Raw genomic sequence first — 20,995 nt, 5'->3', positions numbered from 1 at the left:
TCGGCCCCTACAGCTCGTCCTCGCCGCTGCCAATCATGTTGCTCAGCGGGCCCTTCTTGACCATGATGCTCATGACCTCGTAGAGGACGTCGGCGGCGGCCATGGTGGTGTGCTCGGCGTTGGTGTCGTACGCGGGCTGTCCTGTTAGCAAACTCACCAAGAGGGTACAGGGGGACACGTACGGCAACCTCGACAATATCAGCGGCAATCAGGTTCAGGTCCTCGAGACCGCGGAGAATGGTGCGCAGCTCGCGCGTGGACCAGCCGCCGGTCTCGGGGGTGCCGGTGGCCGGGGCAAAGGCCGGGTCGAGGGTGTCAATGTCGATGGAGAGGTAGACGGGGTTGGTGGTGCCGACGCGGTTGAGGATGCGCTTGATGATGCCCTCTGTGCCAATGGTGTCAATCTCGCGGGCCTCGACAATCTCGAACCCGCAGTAGCCGTCATTGTCGTAGTCGCTGGGCCCGCTCAGCGTCGTGCGGATGCCGGCGTGGATGTTGGTGTCGTTCTTGAGCAGGCCCTCCATGGAGGCGTGGTAGAAGTAGGTGCCGTGGTTGATGGCGGCGGCCTCGGAGGGGGAGCCGCCAAAGACCTTTGGCTTCCACGTGTCGAGGTGGCTGTCAAAGTGGATGACGGTGACGGGGCCGTAGGCGCGGTTGATGGAGCGCAGCAGGGGCAGGGTGATGGTGTGGTCGCCGCCGAGGGTGATGAGACGGGGCAGCGTCTTGCCCTTGATGGCGGGCCCGCGCTTGTCGCCGTCCGTGTTGGGCGTGCGCGAGAGCAGGTTGAAGTGGCCCTCCTCGATCTGCTGGAGGGCAAAGGCGTTGTCGTACGAGGTGACGGGGATGTCGCCGCAGTCGAGCACCTTGGCCCAGCTGTTGAAGGGGTTCGTCGCGAGGGGCACGTTGTAGCCGCCGTACAGGTTGAGGCGGCGCGAGCCCTGGCGGATGCCCGAGGGGCCGAAGCGGGCGCCGGGCCTGTACGAGGTGCCCGTGTCAAAGGGGGCGCCGATAAAGGCAATGTCGTAGTCGACCTCGGGCATCTCGAGGCACGGCTGGTAGGGGAGGCGGCCAAAGGTGGAGATGCCCGAGAAGACAGAGTCGGCCTGCTTGCCGCCGTCGCCAGGCAGGTTGTTGTACCAGAGCTGCTGGTGAGGGCCCAGGTTCTTCTGGTCATGGCTGCCGTGGGCAATGGCCGCTGCCGCGCAGCTGAGCCCGAGGATGGTCTTCTGGAGCATGGTGATGGTGGGGATAGGGATGGGGGAGAGTGAGTGTCAGAGACTTGAGGATATTCACTCTGGATGGGATCTAGAGATCTTTTATAAGCGAGACCTGACTGCCATCCTCACTTTGTTCCCCGCGAATGCTTCCCCAACCGATGAGATAGACGTCCGAGGCGTCAAAGTTGCCTTATTCGGTCACTGACGGACAACGTCTGAGGTAATTCTCGAACCGTGACGCCGTCGTTATCAGTTAGTTGAGGCGCCAAACTTGCCAGATACGGGCTAGTGTGAGAGAGTGGCAGGCGATACGGGGGCACAATGGGGGCATCGTGGAGACGCTCCGATGGGATCGGCCCAGAGTCTATGCAGTCTTGGCGGACCCTGCATCCTGACGTGATGCAGTCGACACATGGAGCGACAGATAAGCGGACGGCGGGCTATCAGAGAGTACCAGCGGCGGCAAGTTGTCCAAAGATGGGTGTCTTGAGGAGCTGGCCATGGTCATGATAAGAGGGGGGTGACCACGGACGCCTCTCCGGGACTCGTGGAGTTCTGCCTGAGTCTCGAGACCTTTTACGGGAGCAGCCCTATTTTCGACCAAACTCACCTCACCACAGTCGACACCATGACAGAAGCAACAGGTGCCCCCGACGAGTCGACGCCTCTGATCCCTCAGCTCTCCCCTCGCCAGACGACCGGTCGAGCCGAGTACACAAAATGGCTATACGAGATATGGTTCCTCGTCAAGGCCTCGGTGCCCGTCATCCTGGCGTACATGCTCCAGAACAGCCTGCAGACCGTCTCCGTGCTGATCGTCGGGCGTCTGTCCTCGGAAGCCCTGGCCGTGGCGGCCTTCTCGTACATGTTCGCCATGGCCACGGCGTGGCTGATCGCCCTGGGCGGGACCAGCGCCCTCGACACGCTGGCGTCCAGCAGCTTCACAAGCTCACAGGACAAGAAGAACCTGGGCGTCCTGCTCCAGCGAGGCATGCTGGTCCTCACGGGCTTCTACGCCGTCGTGGCCGTCATCTGGGCCGCCTCTGAGCACATCTTCCGCGCCCTCGGCCAGCCCGAGTCCATCTGCCACCACAGCGCGCGCTTCCTCTGGCTGCTGGCGCCCGGTGGCCTCGGCTACGTCTGGTTCGAGTGCATGAAGAAGTTCCTGCAGGCACAGGGCATCTACCGACCGGGCACCTACGCCCTGCTCATCACCTCGCCCCTGAACGGCGCCCTCAACTACCTCTTCATCTACAAGCTGGGCTTTGGCCTGTACGGCGCGCCCATTGCCACGGGGCTATCGTACTGGCTATCGTTTCTGCTCCTGGTGGCCTATGCGGTCTTTGTGGAGGGCAAGGAATGCTGGGGCGGCTTGCAGCTACGCCGCGCGTGCAAGAACTCGATCCCGTTCGCCAAGCTCGCCTTTATGGGCGTCATCCACGTCGGCACCGAGTGGTGGGCCTTTGAGATTGTGGCCCTCGCGGCCGGACGGCTGGGCACGCTGCCCCTGGCCGCCCAGTCGGTCGTCATGACGGCCGATCAGATCATCAACACGATCCCCTTTGGCCTGGGCGTCGCCGAGTCCGCGCGGCTGGGCAATCTCCTGGGTGCGGGCGACGCCCGTGCGGCGCGACGCTCGGCGCATTGTGCTGCCATCCTCTCCGTCGTCTTTGGGACCATCATCTTGAGCGTCCTCATGGCCACGCGCCACAACATTGGCAGTTTGTTCAACGACGACAAGGACGTTATCGCCCTCGTGTCCGAGATCATGCCCTACGTGGCCCTCTTCCAGATCGCGGACGGTCTGAATGGGAGCTGTGGTGGTGCGTTGCGCGGTATGGGACGCCAGTGGGTGGGCGCGCTGGTCAACTGCGTCAGCTACTACGGTGGTGCCCTGCCGGGGGGGATCTACCTGGCGTTCCACGGCTGGGGGCTGTCTGGGCTGTGGATGGGCCAGCTGGTGGCTCTGTCGATTGTGGGCGTGCTGGAATGGATCATCGTGGGGATGAGTAACTGGGACAAGCAGGTGTACAAGGCGGCGGAGAGGCTGAAGGAGGAGGACGAGGAGGACGAGGAGGTTCCACCGGTTGGCTACAACACTATTTAGGTACATGTAGGGGCGTCGAGCTCCATACAATCAAGCGACCCTCTACAATGGAAGCCTTCTCTACTTCACAGCGTTTTGTATTTATTTTTTATACTATATTGATGCTGCTCTTCACCAGTGTCATCTGTGGCCGTTACCATCATCACCATCAGACCAGTTTGCCACCCCAGAGGACCCAGAGAGCCCAGAGAGCCCAGAGAGCCCAGAGACTAATTCTCCCATCGGCAGACTACCCACCTGCAGACTATGTCCTGCACATAAAAGACTACGCAAAGTCAATAAACACTATTATTATGACAAAGCCCCTATCGCGATATCGACTCGGCGGGCCTGCAAACCCCCCACAGGAAGCGTGTAAGCTGATTGGCCCGCCGGCGAGCGATTGGCGACGCTCTGCGGGCGCACTAGATAAGAGACTGGGCACGGAGAGTGAGAGAATATCCGCTGATAACAGCCATTATCCCCAGATAGAGCGCCAGACTTTCTCTTTACGGCATGTGTGCCGCCTTGGGGGGGTATCGGGCCCTCGTGTCTCTAGTCCGATAGCGGGCGTGGGCACCTAGCTCGCCGCTGTGACGCCTATGTGATCAAGATCCAGTGTCCAGACTGATAAGGGGGCACAGCCGGGTGTACGGATCAGTCATCAGGCGAGACGCAGGGACAGAGAGAAGACATATAGTCTCGAGAGATTCCTGGAGGCATCAGGATGAGCATTCATACAGACAGCACGCCCGAAACAGCACGCTCAACTCTCAATAGCTGCCTCCAACATGGACACCATTGAGAAATCGGACGCGCCCAAGCAGACGGGCCGGGTCGACCTCGCCTCGCAAGATGGCCAGGCAGACCAAGTCACCGACGAGCTCTACCTGACCAAGAACGGGCTGAAGCTGTTCCCTCAACCGGTCAGGGAGGATGCCCTCGACCCCCTGAACTGGTCCTTTGTGCAGAAGCATGTCATCCTCGCCATCATCATGGCGCTGTACGTTGTTCCACACACTCTCAAGTAACCAAATACTCATCCAGGGGCAGATACTTCATGTTCACCTACATAACGACCACCACCGTGCCCTCGTTCCCCATCCTCCAGGAAAAGTACGGCATCGATCTCGCACAGGTCAACTGGACCGTCGCCATCCCCGCCCTCGGCCTCTCCCTAGGTCCCCTCGTCTGGGCGTCCCCGGCTGACATTCTCGGTCGACGACCCATCTTCATCATCGGCACCCTCATCGCCCTGGCCTCGACCGTCGGCGCCGCGCTCGCCCCCAACTACAGCGGCTACGCGGCCGCTCGCTTCTTCCAGGGCTTTGGCGTCAGTCCCGCGTCCAATGTCGGCCTGGCCATCATCGACGACATCTTCTTCGAGCACGAGCGTGGCCAAAAGGTGGGCCTGTGGGTGCTTGCCATTGACTTGGGCCTCCTCGTCGGGCCCCTCATCGGCGGCTTCGTGAGCACCGTGGGCGACGAGTGGATCCAGTGGCTCTGTGCCATCCTCTTTGTTGTCATCCTCGTCTTGGAGGTGGCCTTTCTTCCCGAGACGCTGTACCCGCGTCGCCTGATGCAGGCCAGGTACGAGAGCAGGGGTGCCATCAATGAGAAGAGCCCCCGGAACATGGAAACCGCCGTCGACGACAACGGACCCAGGCGCACCAAGTCACTCGCGCTGGCCAACGTCATGCCCGTGCCTGGCGTCAAGCACCCCAAGCCCTGGGACACGCTGATCCGGTTCGTCAAGACGTTCAAGTACCTCGTCGTCACCGTGTCCATCATGGCCTACTGCTTTGGGTGGTACTGGTGGGTGCTGTCCGTCGTGACGCTGATTCCCATTGCGTACCCGACATTCTCGCCCCAGAGTCAGGGGTAGGTCCATTTTCTCCAAAGTCCGGGCGTCTGCTAACGTTTCCTAGACTCCTCTACATTGGCCTCATTGTTGGCACCATTGTCTCCGAGGTTCTCTGCTCCGGCCGACTCAGCGATTGGCTCATCATACAGCTCGTCAAGCGCTCCGACCGCCCCAAGACACCCGAGATGCGCCTGTGGTTCGCGTACCCTGCTGCGGTACTGACGGCCGTCGGCATGATCGTCTGGGGCGTCAGCGTCGACAAGGGCTACCACTGGATGGTCGGGCAGGTGGCCCTGGCTTTGTGTACGTTTCCGCCTCCCCTAGACAAGGAATCATCCGCTAACGAGACAGTCGGCGCTGGCATCCAGATGGGCAACGCGGCCGTGTGCTCGTACGTCTTTGACGCCTACCCGCTGCAGAGCATGGCGACCATGACCTTTTACGCCGTCATGCTCAACATGTCGGCCTTTATCGACCCCTTCTTCATCGTCCCCTGGGTCGAGGACGCCGGCTTCACGTGGACCTTTGCCGGCCACGCGCTCATCACCGTCTTCTTCAGCGTGCCCTGCCTCGCGGCTGTGCACTGGTTTGGGGGGCGCCTGCGGGAGAGGGCTGGGCCGCCGACGTGGGTGAACCCCGAGTTCAGCCAGGGGGACTAGAGTTTTTGGTAGACTTGTATTTTGTGAATGAAGACGTGTTACTGTGAACTTGTTGACATCAGCCTACCAGTTGATTTCAGTCCATTTCCCAGAGTGATTTGCCATTCCTGCCTGTGTGCGATGGCTAGGACCCATGGCAGTCAATTCCTGTCTGCTAAATGTACCTGGGAAGCTATCAACTATACTCCCTTCTCCATACTGTATGTGAGTAGACAGTAAGTGCCCACAAGGATTGGTACCAATTCGTAAGCAAGTACTTAGGTACCAGTACCTTTAAGCAACGGCGATGTGTATAATAGTGTTTGAAGAATAATTCAGGCGAACAAAAAGACCTTCACTGGGTCGACTCTTGCGCAAAATATGGTCTTCAGCAAGTATCAGACCTTAAGGCAAAATATTCCGGATCTATTGAGAGGGGATTGGGGAAGGAAGGATGCTCATAACTTGCCCTCCCTAGGGCAGTTCCACTTCCCGTTCCACTTCCCCTCCTCACGTAGAGTGAAAGGGCAGGAGCAGAGCGTCAGTCAACAAACTCATTCCAGCCTCTCCCACCGTCAAGCACATTTCATCATCCCCATCAGCTTTTATCTAGGCATCATCCATCCACCAAGATAGAAACCATGGCCGACAGTGAGGTTGCGAAGCGAGGACCCGACACGCCTCCTGGCCTATCTCGACCCAACAAATCCAATGACCACGAAAACAAAGAGGCTGCGAAGACTACCGTCCGCCCTGACCACGTAGCTCTGCCTCACTGCGCGCTCTGTAAGAAAATGTCCCCAACCACGTGCTGTCCCGATTGCATGATGATAGAGGTATGCCCGATGTTTCCCGTCCTCGCGCTTGTCTCTCTTCCGAGTCTCTGACTAGCTGAAACGGACGCAGTACTGCAGCGATGCCTGCCTGAAAGCCCACAAGCCAGCGCACCAGACCGTATGCCGAAAGTGGGAGCCACCACCACCCAAGCCCGCGTCGGACAATGTGCGCAACTAGAAGCACGCCCACTTCTGGTCCAAGGTCCCCGCCACGGACATTATCAACGTGGAAACCAACGACGGCGTCGATTTCGCGGGCACCCTGCGCATCCTGACGACCAGCCGGTTCGGCTTGCGACACATTATACGAAGCCTGTCCGAGTATCCACTCGCGAGCAAGGCCAAGCGCAAGATCTACATATCGGAGGGCCATGGTAGCGTCCATTTTGCGCGCACCGTGGCAGCCCTCATGTGCCTGCTGCCTGGAAAAGATAAGCAACTAAGCACACTCGACATGTTTCGCAACGCAGAGGCGGCTGTTCATCTGGCGTATTCGACCTGGGTGAGGGAGGATGTCGAGAAAACCCTGCGCGCACGGGTGTTCGCAGAGCTCGGATCAGTGCCTCTGGCTCGGTGGGAGGGGCGCGGTCGGCTCAAGGCAGTGTATCCGGACCTGGGTCTGACGCTCATGGGCTCGCCGGATGCATTGGGCCACTTGGTGATGCACGTTGGCTGCTTGCCCGAAGGACGGTCCGTCCCTGATGCTGCTTCTAGAGATTGCCAATTGCGCCGATCGTTGGATTATTTGATGCACGGCGAGGACGAAAACAGTACGTGGGAGCGCATGTACCCTGCGAGAAGGACTGGCTGGTCGCGCTGGAAGAATGGCGCTGGGGGCGTGCTGCTGCCATTTGGGCATCTGAAGATTGACGTCTCCAAAATCAGTCCGTATGTTGGATGCGTGATCTTTAGTTCGGTGCGGTGTGTGGAAGGCTGATTCCGTGTAGGATCTTCTTTGTCGATGCGGACGTTCGCGGATTCGCGGCAGAACCGCTGTGCGAATGGGCTTTTGACGACATTGTCCCCAGTCGTCAAAGTCGTGCGGAGGGTGACACGTACAGCCAGTTCTTCTCCTACATACAGGAACAAATGGTCAGTTTCCGAGAAGTCTTGCAGATCAGCTCTGTCGAGTTCTTTGTCATTGCGCGAGAAAAGGGGGACAGCTTCACCGACAACCTGGACATGCTGGGGCTGGGCCCTGATGACAAGATGGACCGCGTCGAAATTGGCGAGGGCCTATTGGACAAGCAGCCAAAGTCGACCATGGTCGACATTAGCAGCATCCTCAAGCCGTGCCGAGACTCGCCGCATGCTACCACACTGTGCTTGCTGACCCACGAGAGCATTGCCGCCCAGATCAAGAGCAGCCACAATGCAGAGCGTATGGAGGCAAAATATCTGTCTGAAACGGGGTGGCAGCATTCATTGGACAATTCAAAGTGTACGTCTTCGCGTGCCGAGGTCTGTCAGATGGTCCACACTTCCTATGCCAACTGGCCCTTGCTGGCCGTCAAGGAGCTTTCCGTCCCGCCTTTCATGGCAGAGCGCGCGGATGGGCGCCATGGCAGCGTAATCTTGGAAGGATTTTCCGGTCTGCGCATGCGTCGTCGCCATCGGGTGGTTCGTGACCGATGGTCTGGCTTCCCCATGCGCGACGTCTACCTTCCCAACGGGGCCCATGACCACAGTCTCGCGCGTCTCAGGGCCTGGCAAGCGTGGGCCTACCCAGAGGCTCTACAATGGGTCGAGTTCAGGAAAGCCCGTCGCTTTCCCAGTCGGGCCGATTTGGTCGGGCTCTCGACGCAAAAGGGCCAAAAGACGTTTATGAGGAGGAAGAAGATGGCGGCGAGAAAGAATGTCGCACGGCTGGGGTCGGTCCGGCTGCTGAACCTTGCTGAGAATCTCTCGGCAGGGGGCTTGGGTTTACTCGCACAGATTGCCTCTGGGATGAAAAACCTTGGTTAAGGGGGGTTGTCGTGCCTCTCCAATGAATAGTTTGCTTGCAGTGATCAAAGTACCAGCGATGTCTTTTGATCAGTGGTGACAATGAATTTAGCCTTGCTGCTTCCGTATCGATGTAACGACAACTCCATAAATCTTGAGAGCAGATTGTTTCATTCTTGTCAATTCTCCTTCTATATCTTGCGAGTATCATCGTGCTCATTCATCTACGGTAGTGACGGACTGCAGGGTAAGCAAGAACCATATGTAGTCCATGGCTCGCTACCTATTGTAGGCTCAAGCTGTTCTGCCTTCGTCCGCTGGGGGGCCCACCAAACCTACATTTGAAGCTCATGGCTAAGCCTACTTGAACGAAAAAAGATAGGCTGTGTTTCTTGGCCATGTTTTGTCATGTGTGACTAGAGTCACTAAACGCCAGAGCTCCTCAGGCTAAAAGCTTGAAACGAGGAGGCTGAGCAGGGGGAGGGCGACAGGGATCATCACTCAAAAACCCGATTGGTGTGTTGGACCTAGAAAAAGGGGGCCAGGACGACTTTAATTTTCAGGTAGATTCTGTTTATTATCCGCCCGCACGGAGTGAACAAGCATCAGGAGAACTACATACGTAATTAGGAGAATTCTCGTCTCCTCTTGCCGGCAGTTGGAACGTCCGTTTGTCGGGTCCTCTCCACATGTAGCTTGACGCTTATACTCTGGCGCATGAGCCAACGTCTTGCAACTCTTGCAACGAACTCGTGGTCGTTCTCACCGTGTCATGAAGAAGCTTCGAGTACTCGAGTTTGGACACGGCAGAGCGCAGACTGGAGTTGCTACCCGGACGACAGCTCGATTCGAGTGTTAGTTTTACCGTGCCGCGTGGATCGAGTATGAACAGCCTATGTGTCATTTTTTTGGACCTAGCAGGGGCTTTAAAACGCACCCCGGACCATTTAGTTGGCTTGGCTTGGTCTGCTGCTCATGTGCGCGCGAACGTCCATGCTTGCGAGCTGTAAACGGTCCGTTTGGAACTTTGGATGGAACGAAACAGAGACCTTGCTGTCCACGGGACGATACACATATAACAGTGCCCTCTAAAGCCTCCTCTCGTGGCTTTGTTTCCTCTTCAACCCAGAGAACTTTCACTTCCAGCTGCGCTCGGAATTTCCCACCCTCTTCCATTCTTTTCTTCCGGTCGAACTGTATATTCCTGCACTCTGTCCCTCTTTTCAAAAACACTTCCATAAAATATCAAAATGAAGTTCTCAACCCTCGCTCTCGCTGCTGCGGCCCAGGTGGCCTCCGCCCACTACTGGTTCGACACCAATGTCATTGACGGCGCCGCCCAAGCCCCCGGCAAGTACGTCCGTGGCACCACCCGCGCCACCGCCTACAACCCCATCAAGTTCTCCTCGAACCCGGCTGGCGACATCCGCGACGGCTCCTTTGCCGACGGCGACGACATTATCTGCAACCAGGGCGCCTTCTCGACCGCCGGCAACACCGAGGTCCTCACCGTCGCCGCTGGCTCCGATGTGACGGCCAAGTTGGCCTTTGGCGCCAAGATGGAGCACCCCGGCCCCGGCTTCGTCTACATGTCGCGCGCCCCTGGCGACGACGTCAAGGCCTACGACGGCGCGGGCGACTGGTTCAAGGTCTTCGAGGAGGGTGTCTGCAACCCTTCGGCCGACTTCACCAGCGACGCCTGGTGCACCTGGGGCCGCGATACCATCACCGCCACCATCCCCGCCGGCACCCCCGACGGTGAGTACCTTGTCCGCTTCGAGCACATTGGCGTCCACCGCTCCCACGTCAACCAGCCCGAGCACTACACCTCGTGCCTCCAGGTCCGCGTCGAGGGCGGCGGCAGCGGTACCCCCGGCCCCACCTTCCAGCTGCCCGGCGGCTACAAGGACACGGACGACTATGCCAACTTTAGCATCTACAACGGCTTCAAGGACTTCCCCATGCCTGGACCTGCTGTCTGGGACGGTACTAGCAGTGGTAGCGCCCCTGTCGAGGAGGAGCAGGATGATGCGCCTGCTGAGCAGCCCGCCCCCGCGCCCGTTGAGGAGGAGCAGCCTGCCCCTGGCGTCGAGTGCTTGGGGATGTACTTCCAGTGCGGTGGCAATGGCTACACGGGCCCCACGTGCTGCTCTACCGGCAGCTGCAAGGTCGTCAACGACTGGTACCACCAGTGCCTCTAAGGGGTGGCTTGTCATTGGTACAAGGGAGGGCTGCTGCTGAACTGAGATGCAGTCACTTATGCTGGATCTGCTCAGTGAGAGAGTTGAGGACGGCCATGCTGGGCTTGGCACATTTCGTAATATCTTCTTTACCTTCGCTACATATCTTGGAATGAATAGAAATTTCTCTGGCAACAAACTGGTGTTCCGCGTGAAGGTTCTGTGTGATGCTTAGAAGTGAGTGAATAATACATCTGCTTGGGGGCAATGGAACAACAACAAGTGTCGTTTCTCTGGATCTTCATATATCGGCGAATCTGGATTTTTCTTCTTCTTTTCACTTTGTGCGCATGATCACTGGATCTTGTTGGCTAGAATAGAATGTCTGCTGCTCACGGACCCAAAATCTCTGAGCGCTCTAGTCCTTTGCTGGGCACTGATTATTCTTCGTAAAAAGATGGCATCCCTTCACATTAAATGTAGTTCGCAGGGCTTTCCTTATACAGGACAATAACTCCATCCAGAGCTGCCACAGTGACTTTCCGACATGGCCTGACACTCGTTTTCATTCTCCAACATACTGGCTATCATTATAAAAAAAAAAAAGATAGAAAAAGATAAAAATTTACCGCTCCATCACCGCCACCTCAACTTGCTTCACATTCTACCAATGTTCGATCCACCACCTACGCCGCCATGAAAAAGTCCCACGTCGCATCCGGGGCCAGCGGGTTGCCGACGCCCAGGGGAGCGGCCACGTGACCACCGTCAAAGGCAATAAACGACACGGGCTGCGAGCATCCCTGGAAGTCTGTGCGCACACTGCTACCCGAACCAGGGTTGGGACGGCCAACATTGGCCTGCTGGCAGCCGTTGTTGCTCACAAACGTATTGGCCAGGTCGACGCCGCCATCGATGCTGAGCACATTGTCGCTGATGCCGTGGATGCCCAGGTAGGCGATGGGGTCATTGCCGCCGTCGCAGCCGCTGATGAGACCGCCCGAAATCACAGAGACGGCCCTGAACTGCGCCGCGCGCGAGCAGGCGAGCGCATAGGACATGCCGCCGCCCCAGCTGAAGCCCGTGGCGAAGCGCGAGTCCTGGTCGACGCAGAGGTCGTTCTCGACGTACTCCATAATCTGGTCCATAAAGAGGACGTCCTCGCCGCCGATGTTGGCCCAGCCATTGTTGTAGCCGTTGGGGGCGACGAAGATGGCGCTGCCGGCGGCGCGAGCCGCGAGGCCATACCAGGGCTCGACGCCGTTGCCGTCGGCGACATTGTACATGCTGCCGTCGCGCCAGTGCAGGCCAAAGACGAGGTGGTACGGGTGGCTGCTGTCGTAGTTGTCGGGCAGCTGGAGGATGAACTCGCGGCCGTTGATGGTCTGGACGCCGTTGGTCAGGGTGGGCTGCTGGCCGCAGCCGGCGGACTGGGCGACGGTCGACGCGACGGTGCAGCCCAGAGCTACGGCGGCAGACAGGCGAGGGAGGAAGACCATGATGGTGGGTGATGGATGTTGTGTGGAAAGGGTAGGCTTGGAGGGGGCGGATTTGTGAGTGGTGAGGGGAGACTCGATGGGGGTTTCGGTCTGTGGTGTTGGACGGAATCTTTATACTTCTTGAAGGGCAAGGGTGATCCTTGTACGAACCGACTGGAAAGAAGCTTTCGGCTTTTGGTTGACGTGGAGACTGCATGTACGAGAAGGTTATTGCGTAGAAGAAGTTGAGAACCCCGTCACTTACACCAGAGGCTTCGCACTAATCGGGTTAGCGCGACAGCCGGCCGCTCTTGCCTTTTCTCAGCTCGGACAGACACGGCCGCGCCTTCCTGTCAAGAATTAGGCAAGATGTGCACGAATAGTGCCGATGATGTTGCCAGTCATGCTAAAGCGGCGATGTTCGAGACACGTCCGAGTGAAGACGAGGCTGTTGTTCACTTCCATCAATGCATCACGTTTCTTTCCTTGTTTGGGCGCGGAGGAGAATGTTCAGAACCAAACATGTCGAAACTGGCGGGGTACGTCAATGCCTATAGCAGAGCCAATGCCATCCAGTCTCTACTCGCCCTTTGCGACAAGGATCGGCAGGCCGATGTGCCCCAGGCGCGGGAGTTGCAACGGCTGCATGCTGACGTTGAATAGTCTCCGTGCCGGCATTGTTTCCAATGCTGCTGCGTCTCCTGCGTGAGCAAAGGAAAGCTACCCCGTGTGTGAGCTGCCGACAGGGATTCCCAATTCAACCGAGAGCGATGATCGCGAGACGTCATCAGAGTCAATTGGGTTGCCGACTGTTGATCCGGTTACATTATGTTTTCATCACCCTGGACAATGACAGACAATTCGTGTTCAATCCGTGGTTCATGAGGGTTCGCTTGATGGTAAGCTTCGGCACTTGTCGTCGGCTGTCTGGCATGGCGCGGGGAGCAGCCGAGCGTGCCTGGAACTGGGGGGCCTCAAGTGAGCATCACATCCCCTATCAGGTGCTTGCTTCTTTGATGCCTCAGCCGCTGAGGTCTGTATTTGGCGATTCCCAGCGGACAGGTACCATCACGATGCTATGGAGATGGAAGTACCGTACGGAGGAGAAGCGTCCGGTGTCACGTCTCTCTTGTGGTAATAGGAGGGCGGACAACTGCGGATTCTTCTCGAAGGATATTCGAATTCACTCAAACTCTATGTCTAATCTGATAGTGTATGCTTACGTGCCTGTGTCTTTGGTGGTTCTGCTGTTGTTTCCCCAGGATGAGGATCTCTTTGCAGGCCTGCGAACCGGCCGTGACTGTCGCGACAGTAGCTCTCTTCGCTCCCCTAATTCGAAACAACAGGCGCTCTCCCATCGTACTCTGACGACTCCGCCGCTTGAACCATGAACCTCGCCACACTCGCCCGCGAAACCTTGGGCATGAATCCCGCCCCCCGTCCATCGTCCGGATACACTTTCATATCAGCCGCCTCATCATCCGTCAGCATATGGGGCCGGACCTCCACAAACTGGATCCCCGGCGCGTCTCGGAGTTCCTTGTCCACAGCATCGTGGTCCTCCCTGCTGAGGCGCATGTTGGTGTGCGTGAAGACGAGGCGCATCAAAAAGTTGAGGTTCTTGAACGAGTTGCCCGTGCCTACAGCGGACATGACAATGATCTTGGGGACTGGTGGCGTGGCACCACGCATGGCTCTGATGGCGTTGCGGACGCTGTCTGCCATAAGGCGCGGCGGCGAATTGACCGGATCTGCGGCCGCGAAGGGGCTGTCGCTGACTCGGCGTGCGTTGAGGGTGACAAAGACGGCGTCAAATGGGTATGTCTTCGTCTCAAGGGCTCTGGCGATATCAGCCACGCTGAGAGGTGACCCCTTGACAACCGTGAGGCCCTCACGCTCTTCCAAGGAAGACGGGTTTCGGACGAGGGCTGTGATTTGATGGCCTGTGAGAAGAAATTAGCGGCTCGCTTAATCTTCTTTTTTTTTTTTTTTTTGCCCCGTTGCTTTGGCCGGAAGAACATACCCTTTGAGAGGGCTTCTTCAATCACCAGTCGGCCTGAGCGACCGCTTCCGCCGATGATGAGGAATTTCATAACGTTGCGGCAACTGGTGAGCACGTTTGAAAAAGGTGATGGATGCTTGAGGCGATTTTTGGTTTTGATCAAAAGAAATGGACCGTTCTACCCATTATATAGTACATTCGTCGCCGAATTGCCAGTCGGTCGACTGACGGGGGTGGCTTACACAGGGACCGAAAGGCCGAATTGTCCGTCAAATTGTCCGCCGAATTGTGCGTGCGTTCGTCGGCATCCGCGAGATGCAACGTCAGCATTCGATCCTTCGTAGTGTTAACCCCTCCAATTCCTCCTCGCACAACGACATGGTAGAACGGACAATTCAGGCTGACGTGAAAAAGTTCACCTATAAGGAGCCATGCTTGTCCTTGGCTTGCTTCTGGCACCAAACATCACTTGGTACAACGCACCTTTATCTTACTACACCCACGTACAGCAGAGAAGCTTTAATTTCTCAACACCATCTTCACAATGACACAGCCCCTGTCCATCGCCATCATAGGTGCGGGTCTCTCTGGCCTCTGTCTGGCACTCGCACTCCACCAAGAACAAATCCCCTGTGTCATCTACGAAACCCGAGCTGAGCCACTCGACATTGGTGGCGCCATCATGCTATCCCCAAACGCTTTGCGCATCCTCGAACGGCTGGGCGCCTATGAACGTCTCCAGCCACTAGGCTACGACTTTGACCAGCTCTACTTCCGCACCGAGGATGACCAACTTCTCGACACGTTCGAGTTTGGGGGCAAAGACAAGTTTGGCTACAGAGGGATGCGAGTGTACCGCTTCGAGCTCATCAAAGTCCTGCTTGCAATGCTTTCAGAAGTCGACATTACACCCCAGTACGGCAAGAAATTCAGCCACGTCGTGAGCGAAGACGAGGGCAGCGTCACATGGGCCTTTGACGACGGATCGTCCAGCAGCGCCTCTTTGCTCGTCGGTGCTGACGGTATACACTCTCGCGTGCGCTCATGCATGCATCCAGACGCTTCACCGATCTTCACCAAGATGGTTGGTGTAACCGCTTCCATACCGACCTCCCAGCTCGGAGTGGATGCCGACTACACTCTGCCTGTCACCATCATGAACAGGAAACATGGCGCTTTTATCGCTGCGCCGCAACGTAAAGACGGCTCTGAAATGTTCATTGGCAAACAGTGCCCCTTCGCAGAAGATCTGGATCGACCAGGGTGGGATCGCGTCCTCAATGATAGGCAGTGGTGCATCGACTTTCTACGCAAGGGGCAAGAAGACTACCCCCCATTGGTGGGTCGCGCCGTCTCGAAGCTGGACATGGACAAGATCAATCTCTGGCCCTTTTACCTCATCCCAAAGCTCACCTCGTGGTTGTCCGACAAGGGAAGGGTAGTCATCCTTGGCGACGCGGCGCACGCAATCCCGCCCACGGCAGGCCAGGGCGTAAATCAGGCGTTTGAGGATGTATACACATTCTCACGTGTCATGGCGGGATTGCAGAGATCTCCAGACGCTGTTGCGTCGTTGGTCCTGCGCAGGTGGCAGGACAAGCGTCAGCTCCGCGTGGACGGGGTGCTCGAGCTCAATGCCAGCATCAACAAGCGCAGGCTGCCCTCTGCCTTGGGGGGTCCGATGGCGGCTGAGGGCTTTGATTTGCGATGGCTTTATGATATTGACTATGAAAAGTTTGTTGAGGAGATTATGGGGTCTGCTTGAGGCAGCTATAGACAGACTTTGCTGTCGAGCAGCGGCAGTGTAAACGGGAAAACAAAAGAGAAGAAAAAAAATAAATAAAAAACCAGTGTGCGTATCCAGTAAACCGTCAATCTTCGCGCCCTACATCGACGCCATCGATACATAATTCGTGCCGCCCGCACCTCCCAGCTGCGAGTCCACGTTGTCCTCGAGACCCCATGCCAGGTCAAGCGTGTCCAAGTCCTGCGCCAGGAAACCACCAGGCCAGTCCAGCAGCGCGTCCCTTGGTTGCAAAAAAGTGGGCAAGGTCAGCGGATCCCGAGTGTCCTCGCTAGGGAGGCCGACCTTGCTTTCCAGCCTCTCCAGCATATCGAGAATGTACGCGACGACTGAGACCGCTGAGTGCACGACTGACAATGCTCTCTGGCCAGGTGCCATTGACCACTGGTCATTCACGGTAAACGCATATCGAGAACAGACTTCCAGAAATATGGATGTTCGGACATCAATCAGCCCCGTTTCAATACGACTCGCCGCCCAGGAGCTAACGTTGTCCATATATTTGTCGAGCTCGGGTGCTGTGCAGACGGGCAGCGCGTCGTCGTTGTCGGCCCTCTCCTCGGCATGGGTGACAGTCTCCAAGGCCACTGCGAAGGCGGCCTGGATGATGATGTGGCGAAACAGTCCCGGGCTATTCGTGAACAGGCTAGCAAGGTCTGGCTGCTCGCACCTTGTTGGCGATGACCATTCCATGATTCGGGTAGCCTTGACCATGTCAATGGCGGTGGCAAAGCAAAATCGCCTGGAGAAGTGAAATCGGGGATCCCGAATGGAGGGCCCCAGAACGGGCAGATGCAGTGCCAAAAAGTACCGATGAAAGAACACCTCTGCGAGCACCCCTTGCGCACGAGTGACTGGGCGCGCATTTGACCAATTCTTCCAAACTGGAAGCTCAAAATCCTCCCGTATTTTTGTTCGGGCCGCGCTCAGCTCAGCATGGAGCTCGAGCATCTCGTCGTAGGCCATGGCCGGGCCGAGTCTGTTGATCTTGCTGACAATGGTCGACCGCAGCTTGAACGACAGGAAGAATGAAAGCTGTACTGCCGTGTCGGTGCATCGCCCTGAGTTAAGGTAGGAGACAGCATATGGCGGTGCGTCATCGGTGAGATCATCGTCAGATATGTTTGAGGGCGGGAGAGAATCGTAGTCCGCCTCAGTTATCAGCGGGGGTCTCCCGGCTTGCAGAGATACCAGCAGATTCAGTTCCAGAATGGTAGCCCACAGGCGGCGACGGACCTCTGCTCGGCGCTGGGTCATGTGGTTCATGCGCGCTGGATCGCGATGCAGATCCATACACATGGCTTTGCGTACCAGGTTGCCCGTGTCGACCCAGCAGGGGTGCATGTGGTCTGCACTCGCGCTGTTCAACTCGGCTAGAAGCACGAGGCAAGCTAGTTGGATCTCCTCAATCGACATATGCTTCTCACCTCTGGTCTTGGACTTTGACATCCATGCCTGGGCCCTGGAGAGCCATCGGTGGGCTGCGTTCCGCCACTGCAGCGCATCTGGTTGAGTGACGCTCCCCAGGGCCAGGCAGACATGGAGCTGGAGGACGAAAACCTCGGACAGTCCGTTTGTATGCCTCCAGTACTCCTCATAATTGGAACGAAAGGTAGGCACGTCCAAGATCCGGAGGCAGCCTTCAAAGGTTTGGAGATACCCGTCCAGAAGGACATCAATGTCGGCCTTTTCGTATACGGCCCGCGCCTCACGATCCATGTCCTCTCTCAAGAACAAAGGCCGAAAGATGTGCTTCTCTATGCGGTCGCCTTTCTTTTTACAGACTGCCATGAATCGCACCAACGGACCGTCCTCCGTCTGCGCCTGACTGATGGGTTGCAGGATATTGGTATACTTTGGCCGTAGCTCATGTGAACAAAACAGAGGTAGTGAGCAGGGCAGGTCAGTAACGTACCAAGCTCGTGCCGTTGATCCAACTACTCTGGGCGCCGAAGCGGTGTCCCTGGTGGCCAATATTGATGATGGGCGGAACGCCTGCCTCGGTGCCTCCGGCATGGCTAGTCGCTGGTTGGGACAGCCTCGTCACAGTCCTTTCCAGCTCTGCGATCCTGTTCAACAGTGCCGCATGGCTGCTGACATGGTGCAAGTTGGGCCTGCGTGCAACTGCCGGCGAGTCTGAAAGACAGTGCTCAGGGACTTCGCGTGCTCTAATGGCCTGGCTAGGCTCACGACTGCTCCATACGGGCGGGCTCGCCGTCCTGGAAGCCACGAATCCCTCGAGATGATGCGACGGCCCTGCCAAGCCCGGGACATGCGTGTCGGGAAATTCGCAGTCCAGGCTCTTGGACTTGCAGTTGGTGCACGGCTTCTGCTGGTCGCAGCGGATCTTGCGTCGTCTGCACTCGTGACAGGCCAGCGCCGGCCTGCGACGTTTCTTAGGCGGCGTGGACATTCCCGAGTCATCGGGTCGCGAGCGCGGCGTCTGCAGAGACATGGCTGATTGATGAACGGACAATTTGTGAGGGTGGAAGAGAGAGAAGAACGGGAAATTGGGACGCGCGGTGATTTAAAGCGTCTCGGGGTTCGGACTATTGGCTGGGACGGTACCTTATTGGGCGCTTAGCGGAGCCTTCTGTTTTTGACCTCGGACTTTTGGCAATTTACGCGTTGAAATCCCTTTGTCAGGGGCTGATCACTGCAGAATAAGTGCCTCAGACATTAAGCTTGCGATACCTTAAGTGTCTTCACGTTCCTCGCCTAGTTCTTGGCTCTTCGACCCTACTGCCAACATGTGTTGTTGAATTCGCATACGTAACACAAGTACTACACTTCCAACCAGTAGCTTCACTTGCTCACCAAAAACCGGTGTGGGCGGTGTGGCACACGGACTTTTCGGTCACGGCACCGGACCCGACTCCGCCTCCGAGCCCGCCTCCGGAATTTATCCATATTTCCCGGCCCTGCGGCGTGTCCGTCATCGGACAAGTCCGACGGCGGGACCTCTTCCTTCGCTTGCGGTCTCATCGCTTCCAAATCACCAAAGTCGGCTATCTCGTCAGCCGTTGGGTGCAGCGCTGAAGCTTCATGTTCACGACATTGCCGCGTTGCCTGGCTGTGATGTACTGCTTGTCGGGTCACAGGACTTGGCTGCCAGGATTGGGACCACACCAATCTATATAGGGTTTTAAATAAAGTATACGTATATTTTAGAGAGAATAAGAGATAGGGGTTTAATTCGTTATTTAAAGTAACGGCCTAAGTACAACTAATAGTATATGTATACTTTACGGAGAATAAGAGATAGGTTCAGGCAACGGTTCATCCTCCTCAGCCTCTAGCCGGTCTTCTGCTACACCGTCTAGCACAGCAACCGCCTCCTCCCACACAGGCCAATATGCGTCTTCCTCCCCATCCGTGAGCTCTTCAACACTATCTCGCAAGCCAAGATCAGCAGCGTTCGCAGTAATCGACCGGTCCCCCTCGACAACCAGCTTCTCCTCCACGGGAGAGTCTGATCCCATTACAGCATTGCGTCCGACCGTCTCATCAGCCAGCAGGAATATGTTGGAAGGTATGCAGGGGTCATCTTCATTGCTCTGGCGAACGTAGTCAACACGGAGCTGCTGGAACCTCGCAGCCCAAACCTGCCGACCCTTGACCTGGCTCTTGAAGGCCAAGTGAGTGCTCGATTCAAAGGGGCCCAATTCAAAGCCTGAGGGCATGCCTGTCGCCAGCCCCATGGCTGCTCCGTTAATGCCTAGGGCTGCTGTAGCATCCGAACCACGCTCAACCCAGCCATAAGCTCCGTCAAGCTCATAAACACCCGTCACATAGTATACCCTAAGCTTCTGGAAGATGGCCTTGCGGAACAAGTAGGTACTCTTCGTCGCCGTAAGCCACTGAGCGAGCGTTGCGCCAGTCCTTGGCGAGCGGAGAACATAGTTGTTGAGGAAATTCTGGGGACTGCGGCTGGTTTAGACAAGAGCCTAATTTGAAGCTGCTCGGAAAGAACAGTCGCACGACTCACTCTCTCAGTGTGCGTCTAAGGCCTTGAGTTGCACAGACCACCTTGCTGCAACTGGTGGCGTACTGTGCACTAATCGACGCCAAGTCGGGCAGAGTATCGAGCCCGAGCCCGTACTTCGACCTTGACCTCGTGGCCCAGCAGCCAGAAAATTCCTGGCTGGAGACGACAATTGAATCGAGGGCCCTTTGAGCTCGTCCGTTAGCCTCGACTTCCATGTGGGCATTGTCTAGCCTCTCTCTCACCCCTGGAACACTGCTGAGCGACCTTCGGGCTGGGCATAATTGCCAAAGACTAATGTGCCGAGGGTAAGATTAGCTGGTGGGATACCATGGCCGTACAAAAAGAATTGCGGGACTTCCTCGAATGCCATTTTGCGAATAGTGTAGTTTGGGCTTTGCGCAGAAGGCCACCGTACACTCTCAACAACGAGAGATGCTGGAGCAAGCCTGGAAGGGCTCCTACTTATAATGTAGCCACGTCCTATTCTGAGGCTTGCGTCCTGTGCGTTGCACCAATCGCCGGCATAAGATGGAGACTGGATGAACGGACTCGCATTGCAGTGCAATTTAGGAACTGTACTCACCAATACATTTTTAGTAACTGTTAACTACGCTATGGTATGACTACCACCTGCAAACAATGGAAGAGAGCTTGAGAACTTTGGAAGTGCACAAGAGCAAATTTACGCAACAGCCACACGCAGCCATATCAAACCGCTATCTCGTAGCACCGTAGAGCAACAAGCAAAGCAACTTAGGAAGTAAGCCATATGCAGCCATATGCAGCCATATCACACTGCCATCTCTTAGCACTTCAGAGCAGCAAGCAATGAAAAGAAAAAGCAAAGACAGGCCCAAATAATCACTTAACAGCGTGTAGACCTCATCTGGGTACACTCACCTCTCATCCTGATATGCGTTGTTGGAGCAGAATTCCACCCGTGACCGGTAACCACTGA

General features: G+C 56.8%; 10 protein-coding genes across 10 annotated transcripts; 5 read left to right on the top strand and 5 right to left on the bottom strand.

Moving 5' to 3' along the window:
• Positions 1 to 7: 7 nt before the first annotated feature.
• Positions 8 to 1,235, bottom strand: J7T54_005234 (agmatinase 1; the record flags this gene model as incomplete). The annotated part of the gene is made up of 2 exons (XM_051508665.1): positions 8 to 136; positions 183 to 1,235. 2 exons carry the CDS (start codon positions 1,233 to 1,235, stop codon positions 8 to 10), a joined length of 1,182 nt encoding a protein of 393 aa, XP_051360276.1.
• A 610-nt stretch (positions 1,236 to 1,845) lies between these two features.
• On the top strand, positions 1,846 to 3,324 carry J7T54_005233 (MATE efflux family protein subfamily; the record flags this gene model as incomplete). The annotated part of the gene is made up of 1 exon (XM_051508664.1): positions 1,846 to 3,324. One exon carries the CDS (start codon positions 1,846 to 1,848, stop codon positions 3,322 to 3,324), a length of 1,479 nt encoding a protein of 492 aa, XP_051360275.1.
• A 770-nt stretch (positions 3,325 to 4,094) lies between these two features.
• On the top strand, positions 4,095 to 5,826 carry J7T54_005232 (MFS transporter; the record flags this gene model as incomplete). The annotated part of the gene is made up of 4 exons (XM_051508662.1): positions 4,095 to 4,306; positions 4,357 to 5,184; positions 5,232 to 5,470; positions 5,519 to 5,826. The coding sequence occupies 4 exons, from the start codon at positions 4,095 to 4,097 to the stop codon at positions 5,824 to 5,826; spliced, it is 1,587 nt and encodes a 528-aa protein (XP_051360274.1).
• Positions 5,827 to 6,446: 620 nt separating this feature from the next.
• On the top strand, positions 6,447 to 8,606 carry J7T54_005231 (uncharacterized protein; the record flags this gene model as incomplete). The annotated part of the gene is made up of 4 exons (XM_051508661.1): positions 6,447 to 6,551; positions 6,712 to 6,759; positions 6,820 to 7,529; positions 7,589 to 8,606. 4 exons carry the CDS (start codon positions 6,447 to 6,449, stop codon positions 8,604 to 8,606), a joined length of 1,881 nt encoding a protein of 626 aa, XP_051360273.1.
• A 1,229-nt stretch (positions 8,607 to 9,835) lies between these two features.
• J7T54_005230 (Polysaccharide monooxygenase Cel61a 4) lies at positions 9,836 to 10,786 on the top strand (the record flags this gene model as incomplete). The annotated part of the gene is made up of 1 exon (XM_051508660.1): positions 9,836 to 10,786. The coding sequence occupies one exon, from the start codon at positions 9,836 to 9,838 to the stop codon at positions 10,784 to 10,786; it is 951 nt and encodes a 316-aa protein (XP_051360272.1).
• A 665-nt stretch (positions 10,787 to 11,451) lies between these two features.
• On the bottom strand, positions 11,452 to 12,264 carry J7T54_005229 (putative feruloyl esterase C; the record flags this gene model as incomplete). Its single annotated transcript, XM_051508659.1, has 1 exon — positions 11,452 to 12,264. The coding sequence occupies one exon, from the start codon at positions 12,262 to 12,264 to the stop codon at positions 11,452 to 11,454; it is 813 nt and encodes a 270-aa protein (XP_051360271.1).
• Positions 12,265 to 13,572: 1,308 nt separating this feature from the next.
• On the bottom strand, positions 13,573 to 14,336 carry J7T54_005228 (uncharacterized protein; the record flags this gene model as incomplete). Its single annotated transcript, XM_051508658.1, has 2 exons — positions 13,573 to 14,186; positions 14,267 to 14,336. 2 exons carry the CDS (start codon positions 14,334 to 14,336, stop codon positions 13,573 to 13,575), a joined length of 684 nt encoding a protein of 227 aa, XP_051360270.1.
• Positions 14,337 to 14,789: 453 nt separating this feature from the next.
• J7T54_005227 (uncharacterized protein) lies at positions 14,790 to 16,010 on the top strand (the record flags this gene model as incomplete). Its single annotated transcript, XM_051508657.1, has 1 exon — positions 14,790 to 16,010. The coding sequence occupies one exon, from the start codon at positions 14,790 to 14,792 to the stop codon at positions 16,008 to 16,010; it is 1,221 nt and encodes a 406-aa protein (XP_051360269.1).
• Positions 16,011 to 16,130: 120 nt separating this feature from the next.
• Positions 16,131 to 18,504, bottom strand: J7T54_005226 (uncharacterized protein; the record flags this gene model as incomplete). The annotated part of the gene is made up of 2 exons (XM_051508656.1): positions 16,131 to 17,903; positions 17,965 to 18,504. The coding sequence occupies 2 exons, from the start codon at positions 18,502 to 18,504 to the stop codon at positions 16,131 to 16,133; spliced, it is 2,313 nt and encodes a 770-aa protein (XP_051360268.1).
• Positions 18,505 to 19,294: 790 nt separating this feature from the next.
• Positions 19,295 to 20,407, bottom strand: J7T54_005225 (uncharacterized protein; the record flags this gene model as incomplete). Its single annotated transcript, XM_051508655.1, has 3 exons — positions 19,295 to 19,973; positions 20,101 to 20,220; positions 20,280 to 20,407. The coding sequence occupies 3 exons, from the start codon at positions 20,405 to 20,407 to the stop codon at positions 19,295 to 19,297; spliced, it is 927 nt and encodes a 308-aa protein (XP_051360267.1).
• Positions 20,408 to 20,995: the final 588 nt, after the last annotated feature.

Source organism: Emericellopsis cladophorae (genome assembly GCF_022114955.1).
Source record: "Emericellopsis cladophorae strain MUM 19.33 chromosome Unknown NODE_47_length_183754_cov_115_773156, whole genome shotgun sequence".
Classification (NCBI taxonomy): domain Eukaryota; kingdom Fungi; phylum Ascomycota; class Sordariomycetes; order Hypocreales; family Bionectriaceae; genus Emericellopsis; species Emericellopsis cladophorae.
This window is presented reverse-complemented; position numbering and strand designations above follow the sequence as displayed.